The 12,180-nt window shown below is 41.6% G+C and overlaps 1 protein-coding gene across 1 annotated transcript in view; it reads right to left on the bottom strand.

Annotated features, from left to right (window-relative positions):
• The window catches only part of zer1 (zyg-11 related, cell cycle regulator), a 33,883-nt gene that overhangs the window by 15,912 nt on the left and 5,791 nt on the right, over positions 1-12,180 (bottom strand). Inside the window, exons 3-8 of the mRNA XM_084046912.1 lie at positions 10,823-10,973; positions 5,943-6,173; positions 4,506-4,735; positions 2,622-2,795; positions 1,900-2,014; positions 454-600 (exon numbers count right to left, since the gene is read on the bottom strand). Of these exons, the coding sequence (XP_083903038.1) occupies positions 454-600; positions 1,900-2,014; positions 2,622-2,795; positions 4,506-4,735; positions 5,943-6,173; positions 10,823-10,973 (1,048 nt within the window). The remainder of the gene's footprint in view (positions 1-453; positions 601-1,899; positions 2,015-2,621; positions 2,796-4,505; positions 4,736-5,942; positions 6,174-10,822; positions 10,974-12,180) is intronic.

Below are 12,180 nucleotides of genomic sequence, written 5' to 3'. Positions count from 1 at the left end.
TTCGTGATGGTTCCTGTCTTACCTCACTTTGACGGTGGCAGAGACACCGTCAAAGTGACGCCATGTATTTATACAGTATTTCACCGTATTGTCACGTGTCACGTGAGGCTTGACCAATCGGTGTGTCATATTTAGAAAGTGAAAACAATACTCTCCTGCGGAGAGTAATAATAATAATAATAATAAATAAATCATGACCCGGGCGGCTGGCATAGCCGTCTGGGCACCTAGGTTGGTAATCCAGCCTGACAGTGTGCCGCGGGTTCGAGTCCCGAACCCGACAACCTTTGCTGCCTGCGTGTCACCCCCCCATCTCTCTCCCCATTTTTCTTGTCAGTCTAATAAAGGCAGAAAAAGCCCCAAAAATAACTTTACAAAAATAATAATAATAATAATAATAATACATTATATTGATGGCTTTGTAGTGGTTTTATAAAAGGTTGTGTGTCAGACCTGCAGAGCTCTCAGCAGCTGGCTACAGTGTTGTATCCGGGCGATGTCAAACAGCTGGTTGATGGCTCTGTGTGCCAGCTCAGGACGGTGCTCTGTGTACGCCTCGATGGCATTCAGGACCTGTTCTTCATTCTTAGACCCAGTCACCTGACAAAGACACAATACCACACACACGCTACTGAGGAAACACCAGAACACCAGTTGCGCGAGGAAAAAAAAACAGTTCGGACATCGGAAGGATTAGGGGTGCAAATTATCAATGAATTCATTAATTGATAGTTGATTACCTTAACGATCGAAGTGGAGTTTTTTAGGACCAAAAGGAAATTTCTTGTCCGAAAAAAACGAAAATGAGTGCAGAAACATAATTGCCTTGATGTATATAACATTAACGAGCGTCAGCTCTATGGAGTCTAATTTCCCTCCAAAAGCCCCTGAATATGGTTTGAATATGATTAAGGATTACTGTGATTATGGTAAGCTCACATTTGAGATCACACACTACATACCTGTAACTTTTTTTTTCAATTAATTGAAAATCGATACATTTCATCTAGTAAATTCTTAACGGCAGTTAATAGATTATAGGAATGCAATCGTACATTTTGGCCTAAGGGAGGTGCTAGTGCAATGGCCATGGGGGCAGGGGTCATCAATATGTCCGTACACGGACAAATGTGTCCGTGCCTTGTCCGTGGGAAATTTTAGATGTTCTGTTTTACACACCATGTTCTTATTTTGATCATAATACCCAATTACTGCATGTCAAGTCTCCAGGTTTTCTTTAGAACATGTATGACACTGAACTATGGCACATTATGAGTCCACTAGTATTAGTGGTTCTCAAACGTTTCATTTGCAAGGACCCCCATAACTCTTGAGAGAGTACAAATGGAACCAAATGGGTCCATTTGGTTCCATTTGTACACTCTCAGTTATGACCTGTTATGGTCATTCAGGGCTATCTCTGTATGCGTTTCTGGTAATATTATTGTCCGGTCATTTTGTATGTTTGTCGAAAAAATTGAATTTTGACATAAAATGGCCACCACAAGCAACATAGCCTGGTTCCAGATGAAGCTCCAATGCAAAAGAAAATTGCCCTTGGCAGATTAGGTCTGGCTCCTCTAAATAGAGATTGGATTTCTCTCCCTCCGAAGTTGAGAGGGACCAATCAGGGCCCACTATGCAATCAAAAAAATATTAGATTTTTTTTTTTTTTTTAAACTGTTAGGATTTAGATTTTTTTTTTAAGAATCGCCTCAGGTCTTAACGGGTTAATTTGCCCCTCGGAAATGCAGGTTCCACACGGAGATTCCAGACTAATATCTACGCAGTGCTACTAGTCTGCCCATGCCAGGCTAAAGCCAACATGGCAATGACCCCTGCCATGGGGGGGGTCACCAAAATCATGAGAACATTATGTGAACATTACAAAGAGTGTACCTTATATGCAGGGATGTGTGTAACGTTACACAGAGTGGTGTCATATAGACCCAGGAACTGGAGCGGCCTGGCCAGCTCCTGGAACGGATAGATGCTGCTCTTGCATGGTTCAATGCTAGACCAGGAAACAACAACAATGGATCACCAACACTGAAATACATTTATGTCCTCTCAACTTGCGTAATATTTGACTGACAATTTTGAATTTGTTTTGCCTTTGTTGGCGAAGTTACTTTCAAAATGTAATACATTGCATATGACCAATTACATGTACATTCTTAGCTGACTGGGGTCCCCCAGGGGTCTATACTAGGGCTGCACATTTCTTTACCGTCTCTACACCGAAGCTCTTTGCCGATCTGCAAGCTCACAGTGCACAACTTGAAAACTTTAGTTACTAGTTACTTTGTGTATTTTGATTATTATTACAAAACATACGTTAACCACTTCAGCCCTATATACATTTCGGCTATTTGAAAATGGCCGATCTATAAGCTTACAATGCGTCGTGATGGGACATTCTGCATAATGAGTACTTTTACTTTTGTACTTAAAGTATATTTTGATACCAATACTTTTGTACTTCTACTCAAGTCAATTTTGAATTCCGGACTTTTACAGAGTATCTCTACATTGCAGTATTGACACTTTTTACTTAAGTACCAAATGTGAGTGTTTTGTCCACCTCTGCTTGAAATCCATGAGGTTTGAGCAGCACTCACCTGGGGTTGCCCATGGCGTCTTCAAAGCGAGGGACAGTGCAGTTGTCCTGCATGACGTGACCCGAGATGTCCAGGGACAGCAGGTAGCGCAGCCTGTGGACGATGACCGTCAGGAACTTCCTGGTCATCTTGAACTTGGAGTTACGCCTGCTCTCTCTGGAGATGTCCAGGTGCCTGCGTGGACGGATGATATTACAAGAGACGTGTCTTCATATACCACATGTTTCTTTGTTTCGGATTTTCTCGGAGTTCCTACAATTCCCATGTGCATTTGCATAGCGTTGCTTTCGGGCAGAAACCTCATATCTCCATGCTTCAACTTTAAATGTGTTTTCGTAAATCAAAGGAAGAGTTCACCCAAAAAATTACTTATTTTCTATCAATTGCTCACCCCTGAAGACTTGAATTCATGGATTTATTTTAGTTTTTGTGGCATTCCTAAGCTAATAATTTGATGACCGGGTGTATTTCCGGTAGGAGACAATAATCTACTTTGTGTCTCCTACCGGATACATTAGTCGGTAAGACACGGGAATCAAATTATTAGCTTAGGAATGCGACAAAAAAAAAAAAATCCATGGATTCAAGGCTTCATGGGGTGTGCAATTGATAGAAAATAAGTCATTTTTTGGGTGAACTCCTCCTTTAATGTCCTAATTCATCACCCTGGAGCACAAAAGTAGTGAAAATAGCTTGTAGATCAACAGGCAAACAGACACACAGACAGACTGACTGACCGACCAATCCAACCTGAATCTCTAACCGTACATATATTTTAATAGGTTGGCATGTTTTTTTCTTCTTATATGCAATGCATTTTGTTCCTATATAAAATAAGCTGTCATCTTTCATCAGAGCCTTATCACTTCACAACCCTATGAAGCTATATGAAACCTCGCAGTGTCTTAAAACACCCAATGCTTCTATTCACAAGGCGTTCTAGCTAAATGATTCATTTCACAGATAATGTGTCCCCATTTAATATTCTACCGTATGTAATATATACAGTTGCTAGAGTGTGACAACATTTTCTTTACAGTTCATGCCATATGAGGATATAACCTTAAGGGTATAACATTTTGCTGTATTGTCCAATATGCACTTGCCAAACATAGGGGGGAAAACACCCAGCGCACGTGAGTGCGTTTGACACATTAAACACTTTAAAATTATATTCTGGAATCTCCATCTCATGCTCAATGATATCAGTGTGCAACTCATTGCAGGTCACTGTCACAGTATGCCACCTGGTGGCCAAATTGAGAATAGCAATTAGAAATGTGCAGTGAAACTTCTGCCTGATCTCACAGAATATATTATACATTGCACGGACGGTTTATTATTATTATTATTATTATTCATTATATGCACGGCGAGTCCCACAGTGGGCGTAACCAGTTGCAGCCCGGAAAAACCCGGAAGCAGAGCAGTCCCCACAACAAAATGTACGATTCTGTGCCTATCGGTACATAACTCAAACGGCACTGAGTAGGCACGAGGGAACGTCGCAACGTTCGGGACGGCAACTCGCTCGCTTTAGCTCGCTCGGTGGTCCCTCAACGTGGCTCCAGTTCCCTTGAGACTGCGCGGTTTAGTCAATGGGGGAGATGCGAGGCGGCTATGCACGGATTTTCTGGTTTTCCAGTTGTCTATGCACGGAGTGACACCTCCGTGCAATATATACTAAGTCGTGTGAGTAAAAGTACAATATATTGGATCCGAGATGTAGTGGAGTAGAAGTAAAAGTATTGGAAATTGGAAATACTCAAGTAAAGTACAAACACATCAACATTTTACTCAAGTACAGTACTTGAGTAAATGTACTTAGTTACTTTCCACCACTGATTTAAAACCATACCACACCGACGGGCCGGTTTTGCTCACCTGAGGTTGGTCAGCTCCACCAGCGTGGCCACCAGCTCCTCGGACAGGTCCATGTTGTACAGGACCAGCGACACCAGCCGGTCCTTCCACTGGGCGAGGAAGGCCGTGCGCGGCAGCGTGACGCGCGACAGGTCCAGCGAGGTGAGCGCCCGCAGCGGCCGCAGCAGGGCCTCGGCGTCCACCTCGTCCGACAGGCCGCCCAGGTTGAGCAGACGCAGCCGCTCGAAGCCCTGCGACAAAACGCAGAGGTCATTGCGGTGTTATTCAGTAGGGGGTGGGAATCTCAGTGTTGATCTCGTCGACTAAAACTATGAAGAAAAGCGTTCGTCGACTACCTTTTTTCACTGACAAAAACTCAATCAAAACTAATCTATGACGACCAAAACTACATATGTTGACAATTTCGTCAACAAATAAAAAACTAAACTAAAATGATGAGGGACTAGTGAAGAAGAGATCCAGTAGAACTAAAAGACAAGTCCTTTTATGCTTGGCAAATTAAATTTAAAGGGAATATATATATATATATATATATATATATATATAAAGCTGGACACATACATAAAACCAAATCGATACCCAAACAAGAGGTGGGACGGATTTTGATAGTACGATTATAGTGAGGGAAATAATCACGGTTTCACGATTATCACAATTAGTGCGTGTACATTTATTCCACAACACTATGGATGGATAAAATCCCTGGGGATTGTAAATTAGAGGTTTTATTGTATTTCCCCCACAACATTCCTTTGCTGGCTTTGTAGCCAATGATGCAGAAGCCAAATGAATACAAACAAAATAATAAATAAAAATAAACATATATCTATATCTCTTAAGAAGTGAATAAAAGCTACATGTTTAAACATCCATGCAGGCTGCATGACCTCTGTCTGCAAGGCTCTTCAATGGCACTACAAAATAGTGAAGTCAAATTATTATGTCTATTTTATTATGATATAATAACGATTGTACAGAGACGATGAATGAACAGGCTCCATGCACAGCAGCCATATTGGAAAGAAATTGGGCCTCTTCCTCACTTCCTTCATAGGTGTTACCAATGATACTAATGAAGGCTCTCTTTCAATTAGCATGGCACAGTGGTTCTCAAACCTTTTTAATTTCAAGGACCCCCATAACTCTGAGAGTGTACAAATGGAACCAAATGGACCCGCACCCGTAAGGGGCCATTCGGAACTCCTTCAAGGAACCACGAGGGTCCCTGGACCACACTTTGAGACCCACTGGTGTAGCAGAGTGTTTCCAGTGCACAATATTAGCACCCTGACTCTGTTCAACCAGAATTGGAACAGAGCCTTAATTAGCATAGAAATTGCTAACACCTGTGAAGGAAGTAAGGACGAGGCCCAATTTCTTCACAATACGGCTGCCGCACATGGAGCATATATATACGTATAGTGAAGTCGTTTTTACCTCGAAGTGGAAGTCCGTCTCCAGCGCCTGCCGCGACACGGGGCTCACGTCGTCCTCCTCGCCCTCGCCGACGTCCTCGCCGCACGCCAGCGGCGCCCCGCCCTTCCGGAAGAAGATCTGGGTGCAGCCGAACAGGCTGAGCGACACCAGGGTGTCGCGGAAGCACGTGAGAGTCTTGAGGCTGCGCGCCGACAGGCTGCTGCAGTTGGTCAGGTTCAGCTCGATCAGGTCCTGCAATATAGTAGGAGTAGTATACATCGTTGATGTCAGCCAAGAAACCTCTTTATCTCCACATTTGAACTTTTCGTGTTTTCTTTTGTAAATTAACCCATTCAAACCGGGAACGCATCTGTGTAACCACTTTCTCCATGTTTTATACTTTGGCTATTCAAAAATAGCAGATATACAAGCTCATAGCACCATACCGAGTGCCGCACTATGAGCGCTAGATCTGCTATTTAAAAAAAAAGATTGACCGTTTTGTGCAAATATTTCAAAATATATATTTTTAAAGGGAACATTTGTAGTCCCTGGGTCCCTGGAACAAAATATTTTGAGATGGGGCTTGCAACGCGCTGTGAGCTTGTAGATCGGCTATTTTTGGCAAACGTACCCCCCCAGAATAGGCTCTATGCCCAGCAGCCATATTATCAGTTCCTTCACAGGTGTTACCAATGATACTAATGAAGGCTCTGTTCCATTTAGTGTAGCACAGTGGTTTCCACGACCCCCATAACTCTGAGACCCTTACGGGTCCATTTGGTACACTCTCAGAGTTACACACCTGTAAGGGGCCATTTGGAAGCCCATGAGGGTCTCTGGACCCCAACTGTAGATATGCACAATATCAGCACCCTGACTCTGTTTGACCAGAATGGAACAGAGCCTTCATTAGTATCATTGGTAACACCTGTGAATGTCTTCATAATATGGCTGCTGTGAATAGAGCCTATAGGGATGCTGGGGGTTCAAGTGGTTAAAAGGATCCCTGGCTAATAAGCCAAATATGCCTTATACATTATAATTGCCCTCTATAACTAAAATATTGCATTTATTTTAGAAACAGTTCATATTTTACTCAAGAGGGACCATGCCCGTCGCAAGTTGATGATGTCATTTGCCCATGTGTGGTCTAGCCCTACGGAATGCATGTGCAAAAACATCATATATAAAACATTGATTCGATGCTCATATCAACCTTAGGACGTATTAAGTTGTTTTTTATGTTCATAGGCATTCCATAGCCTGACAAGGAATAAGGAGTGCTAAGGGGTGAGGTAGAGTCAGACTGCGGTGGGGAGTGAGTCTGCAGTTCTCATGTCCTGAAGGTACAGGGGGGTGACACGTCCTTGATTGCACCTGAAACTGTAATTATTCCTGTACATATTGCTCAAACCGATGCTGCACAGTGTGTCTGTATCATATCACACATCTTTGCTGTCGGGCAGACAGCAAAGATTAGTAAGATTTGTATGTTGTCGTTTTTCTGTTTTGTTTCGTTTTTTCATGTCCTGACGGCACAAGGGTGGAAAAGGAAGGTACTCAACATGTTTACCTAAAAGTATCAATATTGCAATGTAGAAATGCTCTGTTACAAGTGAAAGTCCGGAATTCAAAAGGTATTGGCATCCAAATGTACTTAAAGTATCAAAAGTAAAACTACTCATTATGCAGACTATCCCATTTCAAGTTTTCAAATGTCTAAAAAATCTCAAGCTCACAATGTGTTGCGATGTATATAGGGCTGAAGTGGATGGTTTTGTAATAATAATCAAAATCTACAAAGTAACTAAAGTTTTCAAATAATTGTAGTGGAATAAAAGTACAATATTTGCCTCTGAGATGTAGTGGAGTAGAAGTAAAAGTACTGAAAATTTTAAGTACTCCTGTAAAGTAAAATTACCTCAAAATTTGACTTAACCCATTAAGACCTGAGGCCGATTTTAAAAACGCCTTCTAAATCCTGACCTAAGTTTTCTGAAAAACTTCAAATATTTATTCAAAAATGACAAAAACATAAGTGTTGCTATATACTGTACATAGCAACAGGAACCCCAAAAGGGGATCCCGTCCTGAAAGGTACAATTACAAATAGGGGCTCCCGCCCTAAATGGGTACAGTACTTGAGTAAATGTACTTAGTTACTTTACACCACTGCAGGGGTGTCGTGTCCTTGACCGGTTTATACATTCGGTCGCATTCCAAAACATTTGCGTCATTCATCAGATCTAGACCGACGGTCTTCAGCCGTGCTGCAGTTTTCGTTGCGTTCTTGAGAAATCAACCGGGGTGATTACGGTCAGGCCCTTAGCAAGGTATTCCTATACTGATCCACTTAAACCCTATATATTCCATTTACCGGGGTCCCCCATGGCGCAATACTGTGTCAGGCTGTCAGCTGCTTTTTTCCCTCAAGACCAAATCTAGTTGCCATAAATAGACGATCGCGTAGCAACACTTAATTGTTTGTCCCAGAATAGGGACGATAGGTTTCAAGTCATTAAAAAGGTCTACAATAGATTGTCAGTTCATTCCCCATCTTTGAACAGCTTATTGTCTAGTAAATAGTAAATATTGTTGCTCTCACGCTCCATAGTAACGTTGCAATAAACAGGGACATTGTTACCTTGTGCGAACTTGTACTGTAAAACCTGTATCGTAGAGCATAAAGTCATTATATATATAATCCTACCTCCAGGACATATTCCACCCTTACAATTCCAATCCCTGCACACTTATAACAACGTTTGTCAGTTTGTGTCACAAAAGCACCCTGGCCAAGGCTCCACACATCCTAGACCATTTTTTTGAAACTCCAAAACTCCAAAACAGTGTTTTGAAAACTGTGCTATAATATCAGCGGTTCTTAAACTTTACATGTCAAGGACCCCCTAAATTATACGTATTCGGCCGTGGACCCATATCAAAATATTTTGTTCCAGGAACCAATCCAGGAAGCAAAGGGAAAAAAAATGATTTTGATTTTATTTTTTCAAAAATAGGAGATCTGCTATTTTTGAATATCCAAAGAAATCTACAAAATGACACAGATTATTTCCTGGTTTTAACACTCTCAGTGCCACACAACAAGATATCCCGAGTTTTTTCTGAATGCCCTCAGTGCCAAGAATGAAAAATCCAGAGTTAAAAAAATAAAATAAAAAATGTAAACTTTTTTTTCTTTTTTTTAAAAAAAATGTTCAGAACCCAAGATATCATTATCTGAAGATTTGCAGCTCCATCCACTCCTTGTTTAACTTATAACTGAAAAAGGCTGTATCTCGCTTCCTAAGCACTTTTTTTTACTTTAAAAAATATACCCATTTTTATGGGTCGCGACTCGCGAGTAAGTATCCCTTTTTTTACTTACTTACTTATTAAAAAAAGATTTTCATTTTTCGTTTTTTTCTCGCAATTATTTATAAAAAAACATAGAAATTTCATAAAAAAAGACAATAAAAAAACGTAAGAAGTAGTGAAAATAGCAGATCTACAAGCTCACAACGCGTCGCATCGCGACTCGTTGTGAGCTTGTAGATCTGCTATTTTCACTAGTTTGGGTTCCGGGAAGACATCAAATTTCTCTTTTGGGTCACGACCAACAAAGTTTGAGAACCACTGGGTATAATTAAGGCATTTTTTCTGTGAGGTTAGGGATTAGTCTGAAACTCACCTCTTGTGACTCCACCTCACCCCCCCCCCCCCCCAGCACTCCCTCATTCCTTATTTTTGACGGTTGCCAGGCATACTATATACAAATGTATGTCAGTTACTTGTCAACACATGCTGCGACTGTTATTTAGATTCATCTTTATTGACTACGGCAGTGGCTCCCAGCCTGTTCTGGATCAGGGCCCACTTGGAAAGGGCCCAATCGGAAAGGTCGTGAAAGTCTTTGCCCCACAAGGACCCGTTCTTGCACCGATGGGGTGCTTGGACGTACACGCAAACACGCACGCACGCACACACACACACGCACACGCCTCATGCATCACTACATAATGTACACATAAATGTGAAGGGGACCGCAGTGGAGACAAGCAGCGTCATGGGTTTTTAGATCTGCTATTTTTGGGGGGAAAAAATGAAATGACATTTTTTTTGTGTTATTTTAGATTTCTTTGGCCTATTAAAAAATAACATAAGATACGCTCATAGCGCGGCACAAAATGTCACATTATGAGCTTGTAGATCTGGTATTTTTGAAGAATCGTGAAAATGTGTGCAAATCTTTGAATATATATATATTTTAAAGCATTTTTTTTTACCCAAATCTTACATTCTGGGGGTCCCTGGAGCAAAATATTTTTAGATGGGGGTCCGTGGACAAATACATATAAGTTTGCGAACCACTGATAAAGCAACATATGTTTTTTTTCTCATAAAACTGACATTAGAAGACATTTTTAGAATCAAGCTCAAGTCTTAAAGGGGCTACACCATGAATTTCATTTTTTTTTAGGTTTTTAGTATTTTTTGGGCTCCCCAGTGTCTCTTGTACCCAAAAAAATATTTTTTTTTAACATTCAGTCATTCATGCTCATTTCATGGATTTCCTGAATGGGCGTGTCTGAACAGGCCATTTCAGAATGGCTGTGCAAGTGATGTCACTTGCACGGATTTTGCATTGACGATGGCCAGACAGAATTGCTCAGTAGCTCCCCCCTGCCCAATAGGACGTTTTGGTATTGCAGCTGAAAAAGCTTGGAATGACAGACAGTCAGATTGTGAGAAAAAATATCTGGATGTTTTTTAGGCTTACAACCTGTTTAAAACGTATTAGGGGGCAATATTTATATATAATATTTTTTTTTTAAATTCATGGTGTAGCCCCTTTAAAGCTTTGTTAATGGGATGAAGTGGCTGCGACAGCAACTGACCTGCTTCCTGATGGCTTCCAGGTCTCTGTCCCGCACAAAGTCCTCCCTCAGCCGCACCCTGGTGAGCCTGGTGCTGCGGGGGTCAGAGAACAGCTGGAAGAAGCCCTCCTGGGGCTCAAAGGTACTGTCCGTGTGCACCAGCTCCATGTACCTGTTCAACACAACACACCGCATGCGGTCAAACACCAAGGACGCCAGTTCCCGTTGAACTTCCCGTTTACACAAAGCCAGTGCTGACTAGCCAGTGCTGACAAATAGAATGAATCATTTCTTTTTGAGAAACTGAAAAAAAAATAATAACCTGTGTTCCAAATGGATTAAATGTAGTTATTATTAGGTCACAAGCTCTTGTGACCTTATCAAGACATGGACTATTGCAATTTAAGATAATCCATCGACTTCAAATTGCTAAAATGTTCCCCGGAAATGATCCAGCATGCTCTCGTTGTCAACAGGACGAAGCCACCCTTTATCACATGTTTTGGGCCTGTTCAGCTCTGACTCCTTTTTTTTGCCCTACAAAGCCTAAGTGCAGTGACTACAAAAAAAAAAAAAAATGAAATATGGGTTTAAAAGTGATTCAACTGGTCAGCCAAATGAGATATCGGCATGTAAGTAATATTACACTAATTGTACATCTGTTATTGAGGTAATTGTTTATCCCCCAAAATCACAAAGGCTAATTTGACCTCTGGGATACACAAATAAGTCGGTGTGTCCAAAAACATAGTTACTGCACCTTCGCTTTGTAGGGCACTGTATGTATGAGAGGTGTTGCCAATGATTCCAATGAAGGCTCTGTTCCATTTAGTGTAGCACAGTGGTTCTCAAACCTTTTAATTTCAAGGACTCCTATAACTCTGAGAGAGTACAAATGGAACCAAATGGACCCTTACGGGTCCATTTGTACCCTCTCAGAGTTACACACCCGTAAGGGGCCTTTTACTGTATAACCACCTCAAGGTACCATGAGGGTCCCTGGACCACACTTTGAGACCCACTGCTGTAGCAGAGTGTTTCCAGTGAGCCCAACATGCACATTATCAGCGCCCTGACTCTGTTTGACCAGAATGGAACAGAGCCTTCATTAGTATCATTGGTAACACCTGTGAAGGAAGTAAGAAGAGGCCCAATTTCTTTCCAATATGGCTGCTGTGCATAGAGCCTATTGCAATATTTGGGGGAAGCCCAGCCTGCAGAAATCCCACTATCAGGTGCTCAAGTCGATGCACTGGCTTTCTCCTCACTACTAGCACAAAAGGTTCATATTATTACATTGGAAATCTAACAAGCCACCGGGCACACTCCCAATGGGTAGAGTGTAATGGCATTTTTTTAACTGGAGAATTTCCAGTTTT

The sequence above is a fragment of the Gymnoscopelus microlampas genome (assembly GCF_963454915.1).
Source record: "Gymnoscopelus microlampas genome assembly, chromosome: 21".
Taxonomy (NCBI): Eukaryota; Metazoa; Chordata; class Actinopteri; order Myctophiformes; family Myctophidae; genus Gymnoscopelus; species Gymnoscopelus microlampas.
Note: the sequence above shows the minus strand (reverse complement) of the source record. Positions and strands in the feature narration are given on the sequence as shown.